At 37.2% G+C, this 27,463-nt stretch overlaps 1 protein-coding gene across 4 annotated transcripts in view; it reads right to left on the bottom strand.

Annotated features, from left to right (window-relative positions):
• SMC6 (structural maintenance of chromosomes 6) overlaps window positions 1–27,463 on the bottom strand; it is a 41,128-nt gene that overhangs the window by 8,858 nt on the left and 4,807 nt on the right. For 3 of the 4 annotated variants that reach the window (XM_074861523.1, XM_074861521.1, XM_074861524.1), the window contains exons 3-23: window positions 26,791–26,933; window positions 25,260–25,377; window positions 24,370–24,475; window positions 23,060–23,196; window positions 20,287–20,348; window positions 19,305–19,385; window positions 17,682–17,783; window positions 17,381–17,500; window positions 17,178–17,276; window positions 15,923–16,069; window positions 15,456–15,544; window positions 14,810–14,974; window positions 13,651–13,829; window positions 10,521–10,722; window positions 10,266–10,380; window positions 7,914–8,074; window positions 6,091–6,226; window positions 5,136–5,216; window positions 3,056–3,226; window positions 1,420–1,557; window positions 529–674 (exon numbers count right to left, since the gene is read on the bottom strand). In XM_074861523.1, coding sequence (XP_074717624.1) covers window positions 529–674; window positions 1,420–1,557; window positions 3,056–3,226; window positions 5,136–5,216; window positions 6,091–6,226; window positions 7,914–8,074; window positions 10,266–10,380; window positions 10,521–10,722; window positions 13,651–13,829; window positions 14,810–14,974; window positions 15,456–15,544; window positions 15,923–16,069; window positions 17,178–17,276; window positions 17,381–17,500; window positions 17,682–17,783; window positions 19,305–19,385; window positions 20,287–20,348; window positions 23,060–23,196; window positions 24,370–24,475; window positions 25,260–25,377; window positions 26,791–26,928 — 2,693 coding nt within the window. In that variant the 5' untranslated portion in view covers window positions 26,929–26,933. Of the gene's footprint in view, window positions 1–528; window positions 675–1,419; window positions 1,558–3,055; window positions 3,227–5,135; window positions 5,217–6,090; window positions 6,227–7,913; window positions 8,075–10,265; window positions 10,381–10,520; window positions 10,723–13,650; window positions 13,830–14,809; window positions 14,975–15,455; window positions 15,545–15,922; window positions 16,070–17,177; window positions 17,277–17,380; window positions 17,501–17,681; window positions 17,784–19,304; window positions 19,386–20,286; window positions 20,349–23,059; window positions 23,197–24,369; window positions 24,476–25,259; window positions 25,378–26,790; window positions 26,987–27,463 lie in introns of all 4 variants that reach the window. The other variant, XM_074861522.1, reaches the window with a different exon arrangement.

Raw genomic sequence — 27,463 nt, 5'->3', positions numbered from 1 at the left:
AATGAAAAGTGGTCAAAACCTAAATTTTACTTCTATTTTTAATTCTTTTGAAGGAAAACTTTTACACCAAGGAGAATGAATGGCTGGACTCCCCATGCTCAAGACTATCAGTGGTGAATGATTAGTTGAAATATGCTGCAGACAAAACCTCAAGTCATTTCCTAACTTCTGCATTAGTTATTCAAACCAGAAGTATGCTTAATGCTCACTGCATCACAGAACAACAAAGTTATGTTCACACCATGTAGTCATAATTGGGATACTTCTAAACACTAAGTGAGTATCTGGTTATTGGTAACTTCACATATATAGTACAGACACTGTCTAAAATCCATAGAGAGTAGTTCAACACTCCTAAACCTATTAAGTACTGGTTGACTGAGCAATCAGCATGGCATGCTTCCATACCTTCGTACATGGTTTAAGTACTAAAAGCATATGTAAACACATTGTAAGTTAATAAGAAAATTTTTTTCCCCTATCTTTTCCATTTTACCTGAACTACTTTAGACATTAAAGATGACTTACTGTACTATTTCTTCTCTGTTTCCATGGCGATCATTTTCTGAATTTATCCTTTCTCTCAAGCGATTCATTTCTGCATCAAGACTCTTAACAGTTCTGCTGACCTCTATGCGCTCCGAGTAGATTTGCCTAGCTTGTGCCGTTTTTTCCTAAAGTAATGTTTGAAACTCAATTGTTACATTTTTTTAAAAAATCTGTTTAGTCTTCACAACAAATACTTTGTGCTATGGAAAAACAAGGTCTCCAAGCAAAAGCAATGTTTTTGTATCATTCTTTGTGTACTTAGCAGACCTAGTTTATCATTAACAATGTCACTAACAACATTTATAGGTAGGTAGTTATTTCAGTGCTAAGAACTGTATCCGAGATGTTTAATATGTTCACAGTTATTCAGCTAATACAGATAAATAAGGACCAAATTCACCATGTTTGAATAGGACAGCCTTACAGAAGTCTTTGTGGATGTTATTTAAGAGTTAGTTAATAATGCTTGATTAGGTAAGTCTTCAAAAGATCAGGTACAAGGTCTGTACAAGGAAAAAACTAGCATTCAAAAAACCAGAACAGTGTTATTCAATTTAACTTAAAACACAAATTTTAAGGTTAAGTAATTTTAATCTTTTCATTGCAAAATACAGAAGAAATAGTCCTAGATGGATAAATTCAAACTTAACTGTCAAGAGAGTGCTCTGCCAGACAAAAAGAGGCCTTGATTTATTTATACAAAATTACTTTTACTTGATTTAGATAGTCAGCTTAAGACATAGCTGAGAGAATACTCAGTGTAGCTGTGTATTAATATGGTCTGTATGTTGTACAAGTGGCATGATTTATTAAATATTAGCAGGATCATGACCATCTGACTCCAATACAGAAAAAATACCCCATACCTACCTCTAATTCTTTTTCTTTGGCAGCTAGTAATTCTTTATGTTTCTTTACACAAGCCAAGTGTTCTTTCTGTTTTTCTTCATAGTGCTGAAAACGGCGTTTACTGTTTTCCACTTCTGAGTCAGCTTGGTTTAATACATCCTGTTTGGAATAAATCAAGATGTGAGCTGCTTGGGGCAGATTCCTAAGCATCTCTCTAATGCTCACTGACTTATCACAGGTAATTATGTTGGTTTTAACACTAATTTATTTTGCTTTCAGTAAGACTTCTGAAGTCCAGGAGTTTTAACTGCAACTTATCAGAAAGTCTATATTAAATTCTGACGAGGACACAATAAATGCTTGCAATGTTTTTAGGAATCATCTTGAGGGGATGTTTTAAGCTTCGAAAAAAAACATCCGTTCTCCTAACCCTCCAAAAACTACATATATTTTTTACACTACATTCTAGCCAGAACTTCTGATACCCGTGTGACATTAGCCAGAACTGCATTTCTGTGTGAAAATTCAGTGTCTTGTTATACCTATAATATGATCACCAGCCATCACCAAAAATAATGGATGCTCTTACCTTTTTCTAATCTTGCCCTAAAGCCACAACTTACCACGTCAACAGTTCATTAAACAACTGTAGAACACATAACAGTATATCTAATCTAAAATCCTTTCAGAAATTTAAGTTTCTCCCTATTGTGTTTAGTAGTCTTAATAACCAGCAATAATGTTCTAATAATCTGAATAAATCTATTCTCTTTCCTTACACAGTTCTTTCTAAACAGAACATATCTTTAGAATTTCCATATTAGATACATTATAGCTAACATATTTATCAGTTGTTTTCCTTAACTGTTTCCTTCCACTTTTTGTTTGCTCCTGCCTTTTTAATTTGGGCTGGCTACATAGCAATATACAATTTAAGTGAGGCATATATGAGATGAAATTCCTATAGTGATCTTCCTAAGTTTTTCCTCATTCCATCCTTCTGCAAGTAGACATCCTTCTACTGTAAACATGCCGGACTCTTATTTCCATTTTCCATTTTCAAACCATTCATTCTTCTTGGCACATGAGATTGCCTTCCATTTGCCTGTATCAAATCTTTCATGTCATCACTCTGCTGTTTATCTTAAGCCTTACTACTTTTCTGCAATTTCCAGGTGTCTTCTGTAGTCTTGAATAATTAAAACTATGTATTGGTACCTTCTGTGATTATGCAGCTTTATAGAACAACCATTTCACAGAGAACTTCAAATGCTATTTTGAAAACTGAACAGTTATGAATGCTCTTAGCCAGGACTTATCAGAAACAAATAAGCCAAAACAACAAATGTGATGCACTAAAAGGGAAAGTCAAGGAAACTTTTTTCCTTCCGTTTCAGCCCATGACTAGAAATACCTGGAAACAAACTCTCTTTAAACATAAAACACTGTAGCAACTACACTTAATCAATATCATCTTCAAAATATTGCCAAGTTTATTTCTTGACATGCTCTAGATGGAATGCTCTATTTCCATTCTCATAGGTAGACCTTAAATGTATCAGGAAAGATCATACTTATTGCTCCTGCGCCCTTTTAACCTCATTCCTCTTGCCCCACAAAGGGAATGAATTAGAAATACAGTATTTCTAGTTGTCACCTTAATTGGACCAGCAATTTCTTCTACTTGATGAATTTTTTCTTTGATTTCTTCAAGGTTTTTTTCAGTTAGCTGGAGAGTATTTTTCAGTTCTTCCATTTTTCTGCTTTGTTGCTGCATGTCTTTTTTTACAGATTCCATTTTACCCTTATTTTCTTCTACTTCCTCTTCCTGACAAAAATAGATTAAAATGAAGAATAAAAGGAGACCTACATTTGCAAATTACTGTACAAGATTTTTATTTTATTATCACTGTCAGAGTAGAAGATTATATGCAACACTCTATAACGCTAATAAGAATATGAGCAGCTCAATGTAGTTGTCACCAAAGCCCAAAAGAAGAGACTGACAGATCTTGTAGGACACCACTAAATCAAACTGCAAAATAAAAAGTGGAATTTCCTAATTATCTGACTGAAAAGTAAAAGGACTTTATTTTGGAATTGCGATGAAAAGATTAAAGGGGCTAGAATTTTTTGAAGACTTAGTCATGCTAATATTTTACTACAGTAATTTTTTGAACAAAAGAACAAGAAAACTTCCCTCTGGGGTAAGTTACATCAGTCCCTGTCACAGACCATATACATCCAGTATACAATGGGATACAGGAAGAGTGAATCATCACTGTTCCCTAGAAAATGATAACCATTCGTAATGAATTATCATCACACATACTTTCTGATTCAAAAAGACAAATATTCCAAAACCTGGGAAAAACATATAAATGAAACCTTGCATTGCTAAGATTCTTTTTCATGATCAAACAATTGTGAAATCACAGTAGCAATGAAAGACAAATACCAAAAACAGCAGTTAATCCATAGCAGTAGTCAGAAAGTACAGAAAACAGAACAACAAAAATCCAAGAAAGGAATAAGGAGAAGCAAATATATCAGTGTACCACCTGCATAAGACCATTATCAGAAGGCAATGGTAAAAATGTTGTTGAAAAAGCAGGTGTCCAATAACTTTCAAACAGGAAGATATTCTCCTATGAAAAGGCAATAGACTATTCTTCCATTTCACCAAAAGGACAAAGAATATACTTTTTTTAAAACCAACAGAACTAGCTTATCTGGAAAAGAGAAACTGTACAAGATCTTACAGAATTTGTACTGATCCCTTACTTTTTGAGTAAATTTTGAAATGTTTACTTACATGCATGCATATGTACAAACACACTGAAAGTCAGACTACTGAAAAAGTGCAAGCTTGTGCTGACATCAGAAGTGACAAAAATTCTGGGCAACTTAGCCTCTTGTTGATCCCATATAAAATAGTGGGAAAAATGGCATGGAATTTAACTGAAACAATGGTAGTAAGGATTATTATTACAGCACAATTCTCAGAATTGAAATCTTGGCCATCTATATATTAACTTATTACAGAGTAACAGCTGAAAATTCATGGCCACCAACATACAAATCTCAATAGATTATCAAACATTTTCTTCTGTTCTTAAACTACTATGTGCACATTCTAAGACCACATAGATAAGAATAAGAACTTTGAAGAAACCACCATACTACCATGACACTTCCCTAGGGCAATACGAAAACTTTAGACCTTCTGCACAGTGAAGCTACATCAAAGCAAGAAACTGTGGGTTCAGGGCAGAGCGGCAGTGCTGTGACATTAATTATGCTCCAGAGTGGCGGTTACCTATGCTTCGATGATGCCACTTCTGACCTCCAAACCTACACTGCTGCTTCTCCTTAATGAGAGTTTTACAGTACTGCAGGTGTGGAATGAGGAAACAAGATGCATGTAATATCCCTTTACAACACCACCCTGCCTTCCATAAGCCTGCAATGCTATTGATTTGAAAAAGGGCAAAAAACCAAGAAGAAAGAAAAACAAAGGAAGAAAAAAAAAAAGAAAAAAGGAAGAAAAAAATTAAGAGATCCAAACAAAAACTTACAAAAATGTAGACATTCTGTAAAGCATTACATTCTTCACTATGTATCCAACTTGTACACTAGTTGAAAATCTACAGTATTTGCTTATTTCAAAACACTGTCAACATTAAAAGACATTATTTCATATCCTTATTAGACATAATTTGATAATCTATTCTTACTAATGTACGGATGTCTACTGAATTGTGTTCTTCCACATTTTCAAGATCTGCTATTTCTGCACTTCTTGTTCTTATTTTTATCTGAAAAGAAAAAGAAATATTCTTAAGCTTATCTAAAGAGAAGAGTTCACATTTGTTCATTTAAGTCAACACAGAAAGCAAGATACTTAGTCTTTTAGTTTCACTAGTGTCTACAAAAGACACAACGCTTCCCACTTACCTATGGAATCCCTTTTTATAAGATATAACTTGTTCTGAAAGTCACATGCGCTTTAAATCATGATAATCGAATAAAATATATTTTCCTCTTCCTTCAAATATTTATCTTCAGCAATTTGCATTTAAATGCCAAGTTTTTTGCTGGTTCTTATTTGTAGTTTACTGAATATAACCTTATACTGCCTAACTAACATCACTGGCCACCACAAACAGATACCCTACCTGGAAGTACTGGGAAAAAAAAAAAGATGACTAATAGTTGTAAAACAGCTTATAAAGAAATTAAGATTAAGAAAACTTAAAGGTGAAATATTCAGCACATTAAAATGGGTTAAGAATATAAATGAAGAACATGAAGAGAAACAAGGTTCTGGAAATGAAGAGGCAAGTCTCAACAGAAATAAAGGAGGGGGAAGCAGGGAAAAGAAACTTGCATCAAATACTGCAACAAATTCCTGTTTATGTCAAAAAAACCAGTAGAAATTTGTGAGATTTAGCACAAGAGAGGAAAAAAAAATACCATACAGAAACAACAGGATTCTAGGATTGATGTGGCCTCTATCATTCTGTCCTAAATGATGAAAGCATACTACAAATGTAAACAACACGAAAGCAAACAACAAAAATAAGGATAAACATTAAAAACTATTATCCACTGAAAATATAGTGCAGAAGTCAAAATTAAATAGGAAATGACTGACCAGTTTCTAGTAACTAACACTGTACCTATTTTTACCTGTAGTTCTTTTTGGCGTCGTTGATGACCATGAAGATGACCTTCATTCTGCTTAATCTCATTTTCAATGGAATATAAACGTTGCTGAGATGCTTTCAACTTCGCCTTTTTGTTTTCAATTTCTTTCTCCAAGTGACTTTATAGACAAAGTGATATTGAAATATTATATATTACACAGATATTATTACATGCACACAGAAATACACAAATAAAAATTCAATGTATGACAAGACAAAGGGTAAAAGTGCACTCCCATAAAAAAAAATCTTACATTTGTTATGCATTGGATAGTTTTAACGATCAATAGAAACACAAAAGCTCGACAGCAAAACTCATAGTTAATAACCACCAGATAGTTGCTTGATGGTCCTACTTCAATGCCTAGCAGATAAACCATGTAATTTGAACCATCTGTAACCTCTGTTAGCAATTTTCACAAACAGGCCAAATGTTTGAACTAAACAGTGGTGTTACTTCTAAAAATACTACTGTGTCTTGAAAGAAAACAAATACTTTGACTAGGACAACACACTTCTAGTCAGAGAGAAAATACATTAACAGAGATGGGAAAAAAAATATTTTATATAGTCTTATACTTTTCCTTCTACGAAGGAGATCATGTCCAGAGATTTCCATAATTAACTCTTTCAGTTTGTGGTAAAACTATTTGAAATGCAAACCAACGCTATTTTTTGTTATTATTAATGGATGGAAGAATTTTGATAGCATCTTTCACCCCTGAAAAGAAAGGGGAAGCTTTACTAATATTACAGTAAAAAAAATATAATCTTAATACAAGTGTTTAATCCAACTTTTGTAATAGATGCATGAAGTGGACTGATTAAGTCTGATCCCAGAATCAGAGTTTAATAAATTGAATATACTATTCCAGACAAATATGTTACTGCTTTAGGATAAGTTCTGAAGGGGGGGAGGGGGGGATAAGACATTTTTCCTTTTTAACTGGCCTATATCATGTCCCCATAGCAATACTGGTAATGAAATGCCTGTAATACTTTGAAAGTTAAGATAATCTTTGAGTGAAGTTCATTACATATTGACATGAACAATGTACAGTTAACTAACATATTTAAAACTTTTGACTTCACAAAAATAAATTTTTAACATTCATTTCAGTCTACACTATCAGCTATTAATAGCAAAATTAAAATTTTTACTTAATATGTCTGCAATATAATCTGAGCCTCAAAATAAAAGTGTTCTCCTGTCACCAATTTGCTTGGTGACAGTTCAAGTTTGTAAACTTTCGAATATGTTTGGCTTTTTAAACTACCATTTTGAAAGTAAAAAATGGGTGTGGGGGGAAGTCAAGTTTAATCAGGGAGACCTACCATAAGTGAAGTCAAAAGCCTGAGGAAACACAGATGCAGAGTTTTAGACCAGTAGGACTATGTGTGCCAATATAACTTTGAATAATCAGGCTTCATTTACAGTAAACTATGATACCACTATTCAGGTATTAGATTTTTAAAGAAATAGCTTTGACTCCATACTCTTCAGGAAGCAGAAAAAAAAAGGGAAGGTAGCTGGATTTCCTGGAGTATTCAGCCCAGCAAATCCCTACCTGCTGGGCAAGATTGACATGCCACAAGCTGAAAAATATCTAGGTACAACTCAGGTTTGTACCTATCACAGAAAGGCATTGAAATAAAGAGGTTTTCCAGAATTCTCAGAAAGGAAGCATAAATCTCAGAAAGAAAATAGAGACTGGGGAGTAGTGTACATGCAAATAGACAAATATGCAATTCCACTATTCATGTCCAAGTGCACTTTTTACAAATACAGCATTACAAGATGCTAACCTTATTTCTGCTTCAACGTCTTTGCTTAGGAACTTGGGTCTGAGGTAATTAGAAGAGTAATACCGTCTTTCAAATACTTGATCACCTTCAGCAGTGAAAGCTTCTCTACAATTTTGGGGTGGCCGATTAAGCTGCATTACTTCACGAGCTTTACGGCTACTCTGAAAAATACAATATCCTCATCACACCAATAGAAAAGCAACCCTAAAGATATCAATTTAAAACTTGTCTAGAAGATCTCTCCTATAATTATTTCAATTCCTAATGTAAAAAAGAAATACGGTAATGAAAGAAAGTGAAAAAAATCTGTAATGCGAAGAATCTGCTTTTCTTAGTTGAATAAGACATTTATATTCTCAAAAACCACCCACTTAGTTTAGCTGTCCATTTCTTTTAATCTATTACAAATTTATCCGCATTGCAAATTCCGTAGTCTAATTAGTCCCTTATAATTTGCTGGGGGGGGGGGGAGTGGAATCAATAACCAAAATGTCACTATGCACAGGTATATTTAATTAGCAAAAGTGGAACACACATACAAGAAACAATTTTCCAAAGCAAGCTGAAATACAACAAACAATATTCAATTAAAGTTTGGGGAAAAATACTGGTAAAAGAAACATTGCCAGTGCCAGACTAATTGGTCACAAGTGCCTTTGTCCAAGACAATCATGTTATCCATTCAGAAGTATTATTTCTTCCACACAATACCTGTACCACTCCTCTCAGATCCAGTTGAAATTGTTCAGGCAGGGCTCAAAGATGGTAACACTATGAAAATCAGTAGTTAGGTAAGGCAGAGGGGGAAGAACAAAACTAGCATTTCTGCTATCAGAAAAGCCTAGAAAGTTCAGCTGTTATATATCCCATTCAGTAACAGCCACACTTGATAGCTCTGCACTAGACAGAGCATAAACCACCTATTTTCCAGTAGGAATGTCAGAGGAAAAACTAGGACAAGTGGTTTTGGAGAAAAACAAAATCCATAAGAAGTAAGCATCATTAGTTCTGCTGCTTATAGAACACCCTGCTTTCTTTAAATAAAAATATACACATCTTATTTTTATCTTTGAACATTCTACCTGTAATCTTATATGCCAGAGCTGGTATCTTCAGTAGTTAACAGAAAAATCCAAAATCAATTAAGATCAGAAATCATATAGTGGCAGAAAACAGTTCATTAACATATTATGGTGATCAAAAAATAAATTATCAAACTAGTACATAATCTTAATTCAACGTCAGTTGCTAGTCCCCTCAACTAAATCCTACTTAACTGATTATTGCTTTTTTTTATTTTACCAGACTCTATCCACAACCACGTTTCTTTGCACTCTTTCATCTCAAATGCTTTAACACTGCAGAGTCCAAGGGGGCTCTACTTGTTGTGGTAGATGAAAGATAAATTAGGCTGTAAATGCTAGCAGGTGACTGATAATTTAATGTAAGAATAGGTGGCTGAATATCCAAAAGGGAACTTTTGAACACTCAAGCACAAGCCTGCTACAGCTACAACTGGTACCTAGCTACCAGCTGCTAAGTACAACTGGTAGGGGCTAGTTGCAAATTTTGGTAATACCTGGACTACACAAAACTGACACAACCTGAACCCACTACTTAATTAAGAGACATGAGACAGAGACAGCAATTAAGAGGTTGGTTACATGCACATGGACTATTTAGACTGGGAAAGTAGATCATGTGGAGGCCCAGAAAGGTGCTGGTGAACATCCCAGAAACAAACAGGGAAGATCCTGGAAACACATGGGGAGAGATCTGTAGTGACAACCCAGGAAACACCCAGGGACCTTGGCTAGTAACAACCCAAACAGGTATCTGTGAGCAGCTGCACAGCAGGAACTGGTAATATTTCCTGCCTGACCTTCCCTGACCAGCAGTGATCTCCCTGCTGGCGACAGAAGTTGAGACCTATGAAGGTAGTGTTGGGGGGGCGAGCAGGGGGGGACACAGGGAAACAAGTAAGCGTGTGCAAGTAAAAGCTCTAACCTTGCCGATTCTTAAATAAATCCCAGTACCTAAATCCACTCTGTCTCACCCATGATAGAAAATAGCATTTGAAGTGGGATACTGACAGTTTATTGAATGCCCACGATGGCCTTACTGGGAGCCCTCCAGTGGCTAAGACGTGCGTGTGTAGTGATAACTGATACAGTTGGGGTCTACTGAGCCATCAGGGTCCTCACCTCTTCTCAGAGGGGCAAAATAAAACCCCAATAAAATACTCTCTCTCTTCTGTCCATCACAGACACTTATCAGTGAAGGTATCGTATATGTTCCATACAAAGACAAAACGCTTTTCTTTGAAGAACAATAGGGATCGTAAAGACTTACTTTAATCAGCAGGATTTTTTCTATACCCCTCACATCGATCAAACAATTGGCAACCACTGCATGATCTATTTCTAGTGCTGTGAGAACTGACGGGAATTCTGGATGATGAACTCCTCTAAAGAAAACAAGAAAAACCACCATTCATAAAGCTCACGAGATTCTTTTAAAAAAAAAAAAAAAAGACAAATAGTTCTTTTCAACTGATAAAACTTTGAATCATCAAAGCTAAGGAATAAAATTCACAATATAACTTACCTGTGTCTAACATCATAAACGTCATTCTGAAATTTATTTACTATTACTTGAGGTCTAAATCCACGTGGATAATATTTTGACATCATTAGCTGAAGAGTTCTTTCATCACTATGATTATCACAGCAAAATGCCTGGACTAGGTTCTTTAAACAACATTCAACAGCCAAGGTCAGTTCAGCATCTTTTGGATGAATGAAAGCACCTAAATAAACATAAGAAACAAGGCTTTAGGAGCTGTGTTCCATAACAAAACATCCAGTAGTGCATTTCTTCCACTCAAGGTTTTTGTTTTCTTGTGTTATGAGGGTTTTTAAGAGTCTAAAATAAATCTTTCTTACAAGAAGGAAAAAAAAAAAAGTAGTTGAAAGATAAAAGACTCCACAACAGACAAACTACCCTGAGAAAAAAGACATATAATTTCTCTTCCTATAGAGACACATATTTGGAGGCCTACATTTTCTTCTAAGATCTTTGACCGGTCACTACTACCATTAAGTTAACAATTTCTTGTCAGCTCAGCAGAAATATACCAAGGCCAAGATTGATTATCAACAATTTAATGCTTTAAGGGTGAAGGGAGAGGAACAAGTATGCTGCAAGTTAAACAAACATGAAGATTTGAGGAGAAATACAGTGAAACTGTCCAAGCAGCCAGGGATCAGGTTAGGAAAGCCAAAGCCCTGGTAGAATTAAATCTGGACAGGGATGTCAAGGGCAACAAGAAAAGCTTCTATAGGTACGTTGATGAAAAAAGGAAGACTAGGGAAAATGTGGGCCCTCTCGGGAAGGATATGGGAGACCTGGTTACCCAGGATATGGAGAAGGCTGAGGTGCTCAATGACATTTTTGCTACAGTCTTCACCAGCAAGCGTTCCAACCACACCTCCCAAGCCACAGAAGACAAAGGCCAAGACTGGGAGAACGAAGAACCACCCACTGTAGGAGAAGATCAGGTTCAAGACCATCTAAGGAATCTGAAGGTGCACAAGTCCATGGAACCCGATGAGATGCATGCAGGGGTCCTGAGGGAACTGGCAGATGAGGTGGCTAAGCCACTATCCACCATATTTGAAAAGTCATGGCAGTCAGGAAAAGTTCCCACTGACTGGAAAAAAGGAAACATAACACCGATTTTTAAACCAGGAAAAAAGGACAACCCGGGGAACTACAGGCCAGTTACTCAGCTCTGTGCCTGGCAAGATCATGGAGCAGAGCCTCCTGGAAACTATGCTAGGGCACATGGAAAATAAGGAGGTGACTGGTGACACCCAGCATGGCTTCACTAAGGGCAAATCGTCCCTGACAAATATGGCGGCCTTCTACAACAGAGTTACAACATTGGTGGATAAGGGAAGAGCAACCAACATCATCTACCTGAACTTGTGCAAAGCATCTGACACTGTCCCGCACGACATCCTTGCCTCTAAATTGGAGGCACATGAATTTGAGGGGTGGACGTCTCTGTGGATAAGGAATTGGCTGGATGGTCACACTCAAAGAGTTACAGTCAATGGTTCAATGTCCAAGTGGAGAGCAGTGATGAGTGGTGTTCCTCAGGGGCCAGTATTGGGACCAGCACTGTTTAACATGTTTGTTGGCAACATGGACAGTGGGATCAAGTGCACTCTCAGCAAGCTGCCAACAACACCAAGTTGTGTGGTGTGGTCGACATGCTGGAGGGAAAGGATGCCATCCAGAGAGACCTTGACAAGCTTGAGAGGTGGGCCTGTGCAAACCTCATGAAGTTCAACACGGCACAGTGCAAGGTCCTGCACATGGGTCAGGGCAATCCCAAGCACAAATACAGGTTGGGCGATGAGTAGATTGAGAGCAGCTCTGTGGTATTAGGGGATGGAAAACTGACTATGAGCCATTAATATGTGCTTGCAGCCCAGAAAGCCAACTGTATCCTGGGCTGCATCAAGAGAAGTGTGGCCAGCAGGTCAAGGAAGATGGTTCTGCCCCACTACTCTACTCTCATGAGACCCCACTTGGAATACCGTGTACAGCTTTAGAACTCCCAACATAAGATGGACCTGTTGGAGCAAGTCCAGAGGAGGCCACGAGGATGATCAGGCAGCTGGAGCACCTCCCTTATGAGGAGATGCTGAGAGAGTTGGTGTTGTTCAGCCTAGAGAAAAGAAGGTTCTGGGGAGACCTTATAGTAGCATTCCAGTACTTGAAGGGTGCCTACAAGAAAGTTGGGGAGGCTCTCTTTATCAGCGAGTGTAGTAGGGCAAGGGGTAACAGTTTTAGACTGAAAGAGGGTCGATTTAGATTAGATATAAGGAGGAAATTCTTTACTGTGAGGGTGGTGAGACACTGGAACAAGTTGTCTGGAGAGAGCTGGGGATGCCCCCTCCCTGGCAGTGTTCAAGGCCAGGTTGGACGGGGCTTTGAGCAACCTGGTCTAGTGGAAGGTGTCTCTGCCCATGGCAGGAGGGTTGGAACTAGATGATCTTTAAGGTCCCTCCCAACTCAAACCATTCTATGATTTCCATTATATCGCCTGTCTTCAGTAGTACATGTGTTACAAGTTCTTACCCTGCAGTAAATGCCAAGTACTTAAGTACGTGGCCTTTACACTTACATCTAGAATATGCTGAAGCCACTAGTCCCATTCACAACCTGAAATAGCAGTCACTGTCAGAGCTGGTCAAAAAAACTAATAAAACCAAACTTTAAAAGAAAATCTCAATCGGTTCTGAGTTGCTCTGTGTGAAACATCGGTTTGACAAACCCACAAGTGATCCACTGGACGTTTTGAACAAAGTCTGATCAAGAGCTGGACGGTGCTATCCACCAAGGAACAAGCAGCCAAAGCACAGTAGTCTTTGGAGGAATCAGAGGGTTACATTGAAAGTGTACCATTGTAACTACATAAAATATCTTAGCAAAAACAGTTGGAAAATTATAAAAACCAGTAGATGTTAAATAGTTCATGTGATAAAAAGGACAGAAGCAAAAGATAACCTACCAGGCTAAAACCTTTAGCCCTGGAAGCATAGAAGAAAGATGTATCTGAAGCTCCTTAAAGAACAAATAGTTTTTCTAAGAGATCACTGTTTACATTAGCAGCTATGTAATAAATCCCATAAGGAAATACATCTTTTTCAGCAGTCATTCTTACCTAAAGGTCCAATAGGTTTGTGTTTAAAGCGCCCTTGCCTATAGGCTGTTTCAACCGCTTCAAGAAATGCTGGTATGTATGACCCAAATCTTTTCAAGGTGTTTGTCCTACTATCTTTCAGGTCTCTCAGCTGTTTCTCCTTTGCATTCAATGCTTGTTTTGTATCGCAGTCTTCTCTCCTAAGAGAACACAACTTTCTTCAGTAGCAACAGCTTACGAAGCCTTAATTTGATTAAAGTAATTATAAAGTCTCATTTTTCAAGTACTAATAGGACAGTGTATCAATACCTCAATACTTCCAATGTACAACTAGCTACACACATGCAACAATATTTTTATAGTTTCAAGAAACATGAGACAAAAAAGCAAGAAAGAAAATTACTACTTTGCAACAGTTTTACAAGACTTTATTTCTAATAATTTATAATAATTTTATTTTATTTCTGATTATATGATTCAATTTCACTGTCTTCTACAGAACACAAAGTAACTGTTGGTTACAATAATTGATAAAAGATGTTTAAACTAACACATCAAGTACAATAACCAACAATTCTCACATCTCTTAACACAATAAATGACATCAATACCACAATCCCCTCTGGTAATCATTGTTCAAGTTCAGTTTGCAAATCAAAGCCAAAGACTGTTTTTGTTTTCTAGCTCAGGTATGGGCTAAATTGATATTTGAAGCACTTGCTTCAAAATCTATAAATTTGCCTTTAACTATAGATACAATAATTACCCCTAAGTGCATCTATTTCCTTATATGGTGTTATATATCTTGTAACATCATATCAGGATGTAGTAGTATATTAGACAACATGAAAAAATTTAAGTTTTTGCCTGCCCATCGGATGATAATAAGGGACAAATGGTGAGAGTAAGAAAGAAGGGCATTAAACCAACAGTATGGATTTATATCAAGCTTTAAATTAGCAATACCTTCATCTTTTAATAACAAATGGGTTTTCTTAATTTTCGAAAAGTTTCTAAATTAAGTTGTGTTGTGCTGAAGACAAAAGTTTAGCAAGTCCTAAGAGAAACTAGGGAAAAAAAAAACTGAAGCCTAATACCTCAGGGACTGGAGGTACATAAGAAGGGACCTCTTATAACTTGAAACAAAGGAAAACAGTTACATTCAAAAAGCGTACCTTACCTAAGTCTAGTCTGTTCTTCCTTACACTTAGATATAGCCTCATGAAACTGATCCACCTGTTGACCAATCATTATTTCTTCATCATGGAATGCCTTTAACTGTCCCCTTAAGTATGTGATTTTCCTTTGTCTTTCCAATTTTTCAGTCTCCGAAACCTGATTAGCTCTAGAAAAGATCATACTTCAATATTTTAAAACCACACTGACACAAACTTTGTTTTATTACCTGTATCATACAAAAAATTTATGCATGAGAAAGTTCTATATAAGATTCTGTGCATTTACAAGATCTACAAAGCATATATACTATTTTTTTTTTATTTGTAATCACACATAACTCTGCCCAGTTACATTCCTATTGCATTTAGATTAAGGTATATTTGTTTTGAAACACCATGAAAGCTAGAAAATGAGTATTATCACCAACAAAAAACAAAAGCTTTTCTTCTACCCAATTACCTCATCACCTTCTAGTCAAAATCTTAGTATGCAAAGAAGCAAGATCAAAAATATTTAAATATTTAACTGGACCCTGATAAAGTTTAATGACATATTTTCCATCACTGCATATTTTCTCAATCAGAAAAGCTCACTCCCTGCATACCTATACCTAAGAAACATACCATAACCACCGTATCTGTATTTACCTGCTTTTCAGTTCTTCAATTCGTGTACGTAGCTGCTCATCATCTTTTCCCAGATGTTTTAACTCAGTTTTGGAACGATTATAAAGTACCTATGAAGGAAATAGGATGCAGTAGTTCAATAAATAGAAGCAAGAAATAATTTCAAAAAGAAATATAGGTTTGAGTAAATAAACACTAATCTACATCAGAACAAACAAACATAATTTGAATTTCAAAAATGTGAAAGGGAAAGAATAACAGTTAACTTGAATAAATTTTGACCTAAGCTTAACACTGCTTAACATCTGTGTAAAGATATAAATCCCACAGCCCCCCAACAGAAACTACTTTCAAGTGAGGCAGGAAATTGCACCTATTTTGAACTGTACTATAGATTCAGGAAACCTAGACACAGATGGAGAAGTACATAGGGTAGAGCATGGACAAGCTGTTAATTACTATGAACTTTGAAAGTTCTTTTTCTCTACCTCGGCTTCACTGACTGCTTTTCTCCTTGTCTGAAGATCAGCCTTCAAAGAAATACACTGAGGATGCAGGGCTTGTGCTTCTTCATTTATTGTTAACAATTTCTCTTGTATTTCTTTGTACTTTTCTTCTGCTTCCTTCACTTTTACCTTTGGTGTAAAAAGAGAATGATACACTAGTACTAATGAAGCAAAATTTTCTTCAAAACCTCTTAATGCTACAAAAGAAGTATCTCTCAAAAGAATCCATCCAGCATGTCTCATTTGCCTTTTTTAAATAAAGCAAGTCATTGCCCCTATAGATATGCTAAGATAAAAAAATTAATAAAGGAACATACTCAGGAAACCAATGGACTACCAAATCTGTGAAGTAAACAGCAACTTTCTTTTCTAACTCATGGCTTACTCAAATACAGGACTCTTAATACAATAAAGTACTGTGATATGGAAAAGAAGTAAAACCAGTATCTGGACAATGCTCCTCCAACACTACACAGACACGTTTAGTCGTAAACTAAGAATGCCTCAATTGTAAAACAAGCACACTTCTTTTTGTTAAATATTATAAAAAAAAAATCAATGAAAAATGAATGCCAATTCAGAAACTTTGGAAAAGGAGTTTTAATAGACTTGAAAAGTTTAAAATAATGATGCCTAGCGTTTCTCTGCAAAAGATACATCTCATATCTGAATCTGAATGTCTTGCAAAATTATTCTTTCTTGATACCTACAGAAGTCCTAAGTACCACTCAAAGAGTCTGTTAAATTTCCAGATGTCTCCTGAAATCACACTGATCTTTTCCACAGGCAATGATACCCAAGGAAACCTGCATGACAGATCTCTGAAAGATGCTCCAATGTTACAGAAATTGGCATCAAGTAAGTACTCTCAACAATAAAACAGTTTAAATTACTGTTCACTGGTATATGCAATGCTAGTCATCTCAAATTCCACCAAAATGCAACCCTTACCCAAATCAAAAGTATCAGCATAAAACCCACATACACATACCCCTACTAAACAACAGAACACAAAATGTCCTAATATTATCCAATGAAATGTCAGACGCAAATGTTACTCTTAAGTTTTAGATGGCTAAAAAGATGTATAAATGGGAATGTTCTTAGCTGCTTGGGAAAAGCTAAGATGGCCAGTTGCAATAGCTTACAAGCCAAAGGACATAGTTTAAATATTTTTATTCTTGAGTAGTCAAGAAGCCAAAACCAGAGTGACATATGGTTTAAACCATGTACGTACCTGGCATTCTTTAAGCTTCTGAACAAACTTCTCTGTATTTCCTTCTTCAGCTCTAATGCCTTCTTTGATTGGCTGTATTTCTTTTTCCATCTCACCTACCTAAACAGAAGCATATATTAGCATATATCAGAATGTCCACAGCAGGTTGGGAATAATTTAAAGTACATTTTGTACGAGGACACATATTTTAACAAGGTATTTACCACTGCCCATGCCATTTTATGTTTCAAATCTTCAAGATGTTTTCGCATGTCATTCACAAATGCAATGCTTTTATAACGTTCCTTTTTTTCACAATAAAGCTGCTTAAGTTCTTGAAGACGCTTAAAAAAAAAAAAGAGGTTCAATCATGAGTGCAAAAAGCTGTGACATAATACGAAAACTTGGCAAGATTTTTTTTAAAATTTAGAGTCACTGAGACCTAATCAAATCAAAACTATGTAGTTTAACGCCTACAGTTTTTTCAGTGCTCAGATCTGTACTAATAATTAAACTTTTACATACCTCTACTCCTTGTTCTATCTGAATACATGTATTTTCTTTAGTTTTCATAATAGATGAATAATCTTCTTTCATTTGTTCCAGCTGAGTTGCCTTCATAAAAAACTAAAAAGGAATAAAAAGATGCAGATGTCAGATTCAGCAGCTTATCTAACTGAACTTAAAGTAATTACCATAGAAAGACCACTCATCCCAACCTCTATGCATGCTGAATGATATCCGAGGTAAAATAATGGGGTATTTCTGAATAATGTACTAACCAAGCAGTGTTCTGATTTTTTTTTCAATTTATCAATGTCCTTAGAGAAAAGAAACTTCAAAAAATTGTTTTTGCAAGTGGATGACTGCTACAATCAGATAGTGTACTGGGTCTGGCTGGGATGGAGTTAAGTTTCTTCATAGCAACTGTGCTGTATTTTAGAGGTGTGACCAAACCAAAACTGATAACACATTAATGTTTTAGCTGTCCCTGAACAGCGTTTGTGTAGCATCAAGGCTCTGCTTCTCACTCTGCCCTTGCAGTGAATACACTGGCGGGGTATGCAACAGTTTGGGAGGGGATACAACCAGGCAGATGACCCCAACTAATCAGAGATACTCCATTCCATAAAACATCATTGTCATGGTTTAACCCCAGCCAGCAACTAAGCACCACACAGCCGCTTGCTCACACCCTGCCCCTGGTGGGATGGGGCAAAGAATTGGAAGTGAGATTGGAAGTGAAATAAAAGTGAGAAAATTCACGAGTTGAGATAAAACCAGTTTAATAAAGCAAAACCATGTGTGCAAGCAAAAAAAACCAAGATATCCATTCACTACTTTCCATCATCAGGCAGGTGCTCAGCCATCTCCAGGAAAGCAGGGCTCCATCACGCACAACAGTTACTTGGGAAGACAAAACACTCTGAATGTCCCCCCTTCCTCCTTCTTCCCCCAGCTTTATATGCTGAGCATGACGTCATATGGTATGGGATATCCCTTTGGTCAGTTGGGGTCAGTTGTCCCAGCTGTGTCCCCTCACAACTTCTTGTGCACCCCAGCCTACTCACTGGTGGGTTGAGGTGAGGCAGAAAAGGCCTTGACTCCGTGCAGGCGCTGCTCAGCAGTAATCAAAACATCCCTGTTTTCAGCATAAATCCAAACTATAGTCCTGTACTAGCCACTGTGAAGAAAATTAACTGTATCCCAGACAAAACCAGCACAGTCATGCTCAGCAATATAAAGGGAGAGGAGAGGGTTTAGGGGTGTAAGCCATCTTTTGCTTGGGAACCAGATGGGCATCAGTCTACCCATAAGAGGTGGCAAGTGATTGCCTTTGCATCTCTTGTTTTGCTTTGTTTCTCTCTTCTTCCAGCTTTTCCTACATTTTTTAAACAATTTTTATCTCAACCCACAAATATTTTTTTCTTTTGCTTTTACTCTTCCTTTCCTCTTCTCCCATCCCAAGCCAAGGCAGGAGCGAAGTAAAGGGAAGTGAGCGAGTGGCTGTGTAGTGCTTAGCTACTTACCTGAATTAACCCACAACATTAAGAATTCTGGTATTTTTTTCCCCCTCCAAATCTCACCTCTAAAAATTTGAAATCAGTATTTTAATGTTTAATCAAAATGTTGAATGATTTTTCTTACCTTGTACTTGTCACCTTCATTTTTAGATTGTAAGAAGTGCTTACTCATCTCTTGGGTTAAAACAGACACAGGATTATCTATCTGTAAAAAAAATTAGCTTCTTTTCATTTTAAGTAAAAATGTTCTCACATAACTGCATATCCATGAAAGTGAGCAAACCATCTCCCTGTACCATGCCCAGCAATTCAGTAATAAGCTGAGAGAAGCAGATCCAGAAATACAGATTTCTACTCTCCTCACCCCTTTTTTTCTAAAAAACCCCAAATCCCCCAAATAACAAACAATTTTTAAAAAATCCAATGCCATCCAGTAAAAATTAGAACCACAATAAGCACAACTACAGACCTGTTTCCAGGAGAATAACTGACTTGTAGAAAGACACTGTCTATTTTTTCTATTTATTTAGCAAGATCAGCATTAGAAATTTTGTCCAATACTGCTGAATTTCTCATTATTTAATTGATCAAAGTTGTGCATTAAATGCAATTAACTGCCCCATGTATTCTTGTAGAAGTTTCCACCAAATGAAATCAATACATACTAACAGAAGTTTATACTATTTGAAAGGCTGAATATGCTGAGTATTTTAAACTTCATATGCACTACCCGATCTTCCCTTAATCACTTAAGCAGCAAAAACACATGCAAATTTCTGCAACAGCAGAAACTAAAATAATTAGCAGAAAAAACCCACTCCAGGTATGAAAGAAATCTACACATGCCAAGACTTTTCATTAACAAGATACACGACTCATGGCTCACAGATAATAGCAAATACTTATCTGTCTGGGACAGAATCTTATTCTGCATTGTATGAGGTATAATTTTCAATTTTCTTTTGCCACTGCATTTGATCTTGAAAGAACACAGAAGAGGTGAACCTCTAATTTAACAAAATGTAACACTGCTTTTTATTTGAAGAACTGTAACATCACATGCTGATGTCTCAAATTGAACAGAATTTAAACACTGTAACAATTACCTGTATATTAAAGTGATCCAGTATTCCTATGAGTTCCTCCTTCTTTGAAGAAATTAAGGTCCCTAATGGTAAAAAAAGAAAGGAAAAATACCAAGAGGTCCAAAGTAGAGACATACAATGCCCTAGACTTTTGTTCAAACTAGTGGTTCTTAGTAAATGTAAAAAATGAGGTCAGTATTTTCATAACACAGATTTGGCCCTAAATGAGAAACACCGTTTGGCTGTGTTTTTTTAATCTTTCTGATATATTGACAGGATCCCTTGGGAGATGGTCCTGAAGGGTATAGGGGTCCAGGAAGGCTGGGCGCTCTTTAAGAAGGAAGTGTTTATGGCTCAGGAGCAGGCAGTCCCCAGGTGCTCTAAGAGAAGCAGGCAGCAGAGAAGACCACCCTGGCTGAACAGGGAGCTTTGGCTGGAACTCAAGGAGAAAAGGAAAGTTTACAGCCTTTGGAGGAAGGGGCTAGCCTTTGGAGGAAGGGGCTAGCCTTTGGAGGAAGGGGCTAGCCACTCACAGTGATTACAAAGAGGCTGTGAGGCTATGCAGGGCAGAAATCAGGAGGTCCAAAGCCCAGCTGGAAATTAATCTGGCTTCAGCAACCAAAGATAACAAGAAACATTTCTATAAGTATGTCAATAGCAAAAGAAAGACCAGGGAGAGTCACCATCCCCTGCTAGATGCTGAAGGAAACTTGGTAGCAAGTGATGAGGGGAAGGCTGAGGTACTTAATGCCTTCTTTGCCTCAGTATTTAATAACAAAACTAGTTGTATTGAGGGAATCCAGCCCCCTCAGCCAGATGATAGAGACTGGGAGAACGACCCCCCCACAATCCAGGAGAGAGTCAGTGACGTACTGCATCACATAGACATACATGAGTCTATGAGACCGGATGGGATACACCCGAGAGTGCTGAAGGAGCTGGCTGGGGTGCTCGCCAAGCCGCTTTCCATCATTTACCAGCAGTCCTGGCTGACCGGGGAGGTCCCGACAGATTGGAAATTGGCCAGTGTGACACCCATATATAAGAAGGGTGGGAAGGATGATCCAGGAAATTACAGGCCTGTCAGCTTGACTTCAGTGCCCGGGAAGCTGATGGAGCAGCTCATCCAGAGTACCATCTTACAACACATGCAGGACAACCAGGGGATCAGGCCCAGTCAGCATGGGTTTATGAAAGGCAGGTCATGCTTGACAAATCTGATCTCCTCCTACGACAGAGTGACCTGCTTATTGGATGAGGGAAAGGCTGTGGACATTGTCTACCTTGACCTTAGCAAGGCCTTTGACACCGTTTCCCACAGCATTCTCCTGGCGAAACTGGCTGCTCGAGGCCTAGATGATCGCATGCTTTGCTGGGTAAAAAATTGGCTGGATGGCCGGGCCCAAAGAGTTGTGGTGAACGGAGTTAAATCCAGTTGGAGGCCGGTCACAAGTGGTGTCCTCCAGGGCTTGTGTTTGGGGCCACTCTTGTTTAACATCTTTATTGATGATCTAGACGAGGGGATCGAGTGCACCCTCAGTAAGTTTGCAGATGACACCAAGTTGGGTGGGAGTGTTGATCTGCTCGAGGGTAGGGAGGCTCTGCAGAGACACCTGGACAGGCTGGAGTGATGGGCTAAGGCCAACTGTATGAGGTTCAAAAAGGCCAAATGCCGGGTGCTGCACTTGGGTCACAACAACCCCCAGCAGCGCTACAGGGTTGGGGAGCAGTGGCTGGAGAGCTGCCAGTCAGAGAGGGACCTGGGGGTGTTGACTGACAGCCGGCTGAACATGAGCCAGCAGTGTGCCCAGGTGGCCAAGAAGGCCAATGGCATCCTGGCTTGTGTCAGAAATAGCGTGGCCAGCAGGGACAGGGAAGTGATCTTACCCCTGTACTCGGCACTGGTGAGGCCGCACCTCGATTACTGTGTTCAGTTTTGGGCCCCTCACTACAAAAAGGACATTGAATTACTCGAGCGTGTCCAGAAAAGGGCAACGAAGCTGGTGAAGGGTCTGGAGCACATGTCGTACGAGGAGCGGCTGAGGGAACTGGGGTTGTTTAGTCTGGAGAGGAGGAGGCTGAGGGGAGACCTCATCGCCCTCTACAGCTACCTGAAAGGAGGTTGCAGAGAGCTGGGGATGAGTCTCTTTAACCAAGTAATAAGCGATAGGACAAGAGGGAATGACCTCAAGTTGTGCCAGGGAAGGTTTAGACTAGGTGTCAGGAAGTATTTCTTTACAGAACAGGTTATTAGGCAGTGTAATGGGCTGCCCAGGGAGGTGGTGGAGTCCCCATCCCTGGAGGTGTTTAAGAGTAGGGTCGAGATAGCGCTGAGAGATATAGTGTAGATGGGAACTGGCAGTGTTAGGTTAATGGTTGGACTAGATGATCTTCAAGGTCCTTTCCAACCTAGTTGATTCTGTGATTTGAATTTGTACAGAAAGACTTCTAATTAAAGTCCCTCCTTGCCTCATAAAACCTCTGTGACAGAATCTAGGTAAGTCAGCAAATTCAACAAAACCTTAAAAAGACTAAGAACTATGTTCAGCCTCAAAATACAAGAAGCAGATTTTCATAAAGATAAATACTGTATGACCTCACATCATACAGAACCTCACACAAGTGCTTTTGACATGCTAAAATATTCTTAGTTTAACATAAACACAAAAAAATGGACATCCTTGAATGATGAATGAAATGAGAAACATCATCCTTTACTAACATCAAGGCATTTAAAACAATGAACGCATTTAAAGAGCTTATAAGACTGAGACCAAAACAAACTACCACCAACCAGATTTGCTTTTCAGTCTGTAACTTCTACTTCCATCCAGAGTAATGTGCTGATTCACAATAATAGAGCTACCATACACTTCTGGTTTAAATGCATCTCGACCTTGGTTTCGCAATGTTATGGTAATATCTGCAGAACTGAAAAATAAAAGTAATATAAAAGACAACTAAAATTAGTTCCAAATCTACCAAAAAAAATTCAGAACATTCTAATTTTCCACAAAAATTGTCATGTCTTGCATGGGTCACAACTGGAAGTCAGTCATAGTACCAATCAGAACAAGATATATTTATGTTGTTTGAGCCAAAACAGCATCGGAGACACATGGCCAGAAAGGCTGCCATACACTGACCTGTTTGCACCTTCTACGCTTCAGATAAATCACAAGCCAAAAGCAAGTAGTTGTGAGACCAGATTTCCCTCAACTTCCCTTCCCATCTGAGTGCCCCCACCTTTCGGTTGCAGAATCAAGTCGCTTTTTGGTTGTTCTCCTGTCCCCAGACTGGCTTCTGTAGAAAACAGTTGCTTAGCTTCTACAGCCATCCCTAACCAAAGTAATCTATAGCAGAATACGTAAGGCATTCTTCTAGAAAAGACGAGATGTGTTTTCAGTTCTGAATTCAGATTTTCTGTTTCTCAAGTGAATACTGAAACGTTAAGTTTTTATACATAAGGCAGGTACTGCCAACAATTCTACTCCAAGCACCTCTGAAAGGAAAAGCCTGGGGCTCCAAGTTATAGCTTTATGTGAGTGTAAACTCTTAAACCTGCTCTATCTTTTTATTGATTCCCCTAAAAGTTTTATTCCCACTCTTGTAGCAGACATGAATCCACTTCATGCAAGTTTAATAATCCACCTGTATGTCAACACCTTTGTATTGTATATTTATTCATGTCACCAGAAAGACAGAAAAAGAATTACCCTCACTGCTTGCAGAACAATCATAACTAGCTTCCTATGAATTTTTTCTAGTGAACTCAATTCTTCTGTAGGATATTCAAGGACATCATAGAAGTAATATACAAGAGCTAGGCAATACAGAGGACATATCACTATGTTAGCTAGTTCAGAGATAATGGTTTAGTACTGGTAAATTACTGGTAAAATTTCTAACGTGGTTTTTGTTTGTCGTTTCGGGGTTTTTTTTGTTTAATTTTGATTTCTTCAGTGTTATGCTTTTTATTCAAATCTAGTGGATCCAATAAGAGAACAGAGAAAACTGTAAGGTGAACAGAAAACTCATCAGCTAACCTGAATCACCATCTCTAAACAACATGTTCAATCTTAAAACTAAAAAAGTTTTACTTACGTCTCTCCATCTCGTACAAACATTTTTAATGAGGAACCTCTATTAGTTGCAGTGGCTTTTCCACCAAGTCCAACAATAAGAGCAGTTAACACAGAACTTTTTCCACCTGTAATAGAAGCATTGGACTCTTTTTAAAAAGAAGTTCTTGTAACTCTTTATTCAGTTCACTGGTATTACAGATTTCTTTGTTTGCCTGCTGATGTATTTGTGCACTTAAAGTCCAAATTCTGTCTTTATTGAACAAACATATAAAATAGCAATAACTCTGTCCACTACTTCCAAGGTTCTCCCTAAAAATAACAAACATGCTGAGCCAAACTTCTGTTACTTCTATTTAGCAATCTGCATTCAGCAAGATGCCCTGTCTCAGGAGGAAAGAATCTCCCCTTCCTTACAAGCTTACAGAAAACATGTATACAACAAAAGAAATCAAACACATATTATCATTTATATAACTATCTGATAGATCTTAAGCTCTCTTTCAAAATTTATGTTTAATTTTTGAAACTCTCTCTCCAAAAGCAGGGAACTTATATAACTAAGTATCACTTCCTTCTCCTATAACAGTTTCTATGTGACATTACTTGGACAATTACTGTGTATTTAATAATGAACATACAAGTACATTTAGTTGAAATATAAATTTATGTATGATGTAGCTATAAAAAGATTTATATTCACATTACCTTTTGAAAAACCTCCAAATTTAAAACTTATCTTTTTACCAGCCTTGAACTACTGGGATAGACCTGTGTGGTTCCCAAGTCCAAAAGTGAATCTGTCTCTGTTCCTAACAGACGGCCAGTAATTCTTCTTCAAATAAAAATCATCTCTTCTAAATTATTAACAAAAGTGTTCTTTAACAAAGAAATGATGCAGTTAATACTTACTTCCATTGTTTCCAACAACAAAATTGAGATTTGATCCAAACTGAAAAGGCCCCAACATCGCATGGCACATAAAGTTCTTCAGCTGGATACTTTCAATTATCCCAACTTCCCCTGCAGTCTAAGGAATTAACAATTAAAACTGGTGTTATGTATGCATTTTAATCAAATATAGTTTATCTTTTTTATATATATCAATTCAAACAACATGATATAAATCAATGGTTACAAGATACAAGGAAATCAGAAGGGTTTCATGACACTATGAAAAATTTCTTGCTACAGAGCAGTTACGTAATAAGATGGAAAACGGTTACCAAAGCTGATCACTCACCCATCGTAACTTTCAGTTCTCTGCACAACTAACTTATAATTAATACTATATAAAAGATCATAGATTCTATACAGTTGCCAGAGCAATAATAAAGAGCATCATAGACTTTTGTGGTTACTTGAATAATACTATTTGTGAGAATTCTTAGCACAGCTTAGAATAAGGGAAATTAATTTTATATCAGGAAGGGGAAAACGAAACTAAAAGTGCGACAGCCCGCTGTTCAACTGGTGAAGTGTTGTTTTGACAGGAAACTTCAGCTGTATCGCCAGTGCTTCATAAAAGCAATGTTTTCTAAGAAAGCAGTGTCCTCACGAAAAAATAAAACCAATGACACAGGACAGCTGCTGTTCAAGAAAATGAAGTGAGGAATAATGCTTCTGCATACCAAAAATCAACCACAGTGTCTCATACAATAGACTAGACTATTTCAGTTGGAAGGGACCTACAACAATTATCTAGTCCTACTGCCTGACCACTTCAGGGCTGACCAAAATTTAAAGTATGTTATTAAGGGCATAGTCCAAATGCCTCAAACACAGACAGGCCTGGGGCATCGACCACCTCTGTAGGAAGCCTGCTGCTGTGCTTGACAACCCTCTCAGTAAAGAAATGCTTCCTAATGTCCAGTCTAAATACTCAAGACAGTATAATACACAAGACAGTATTTGCAATCTCAGAAATTGGTTTTTTAATTTTTCATCAAATTAAAATTCAATTATTACAGAAAAGCAGTAAAAAAAGTATTCCACTTTTCAAGTTTCATTTCCAACATAAGGGGTTTTTTTTTTAGTCATTTGGAAGTGTCAACGATGCTGAACAAACAAGTATTTGGTGCTTATTTTAGGAAATAATTTGTCTTCTGAATATTTTCTCTGCTTGTACTACAACCATAAATGAAATATACCATATTTCTATCAAACAAAATTGTTTCCTTTATTTGGTTATTCGACAACTTCAGCAGTATTCATTCAATAAAACCAGAACACTGTTATTTTATGATCAGCTGTTATAACTACATGACCCAAAGGAAAGAAGGTAAGAATGAACTCATGCAGAAGTCCTCATCACAGACATTACCTCTAGTTTCACTGAAGCTTATATGCAAGACATTTATTTCAATGCCAACCAAAGGCACAGAACTTTTCTATATCAACTTTTTCTTCTATCTCCCCCCCATGACTTTTTTAAACAACTTACCGACAGTAAATTACGATCAGCTGATGACTGCAAATCATCTTCTTCATTAGACTCATCACTACGTTCATCTGCATATTCTTGTCTCTGCCTTTTATGGGATCTAGGCTTTGAAATACTTTCTTCCTTTCTCTTACCCATGAGTACTGAAAAAATTAATGAAAGATTGTACGTTTCAGTCTTCTAGATGAAAACATACCTACGGATGATAGCACAGACATACCAATTTATTTGCTTTGGTAAAAGAAATATTAAGTTCATAGCAAGCACTGCAAAAAAGTACTTTTTCAGAACTGAAATTGCAGTGAATTTAAGCCTAAACATGAAGAAGTTGTATTAAAACAAAAGAATCACAACTTCATTATTCTAATCAAGCTGAATTTTTTGTTGATTAACAACAACATCAACCTTGATTCTGTTTTCCTTGGTACATTAGACTCTGCGATATTTACAATATTTGGTAATGGAATTGAAGATTAAGTTATAAAAAGTTCATAACTATCATAGTAAGACCAGTAGCATCAATGCAGGTTTGATTAAAGTGAGCTGCACAGCAAAAAAGAAAATGCATTCATTATATGTGATTGGCAAATGCCTAGAAAGTTAATATGCAGAACACATAAAAGTAGAATAAAGGAAAATTTAGCTTTCAAAACCTGTGCGGTTTCTTGCACAC

The sequence above is a fragment of the Strix uralensis genome, chromosome 3 (assembly GCF_047716275.1).
Source record: "Strix uralensis isolate ZFMK-TIS-50842 chromosome 3, bStrUra1, whole genome shotgun sequence".
Lineage (NCBI taxonomy): Eukaryota > Metazoa > Chordata > Aves > Strigiformes > Strigidae > Strix > Strix uralensis.
The sequence above is the reverse complement of the archived record's forward strand: the minus strand, read 5'-3'. Positions and strand labels throughout refer to the sequence as shown.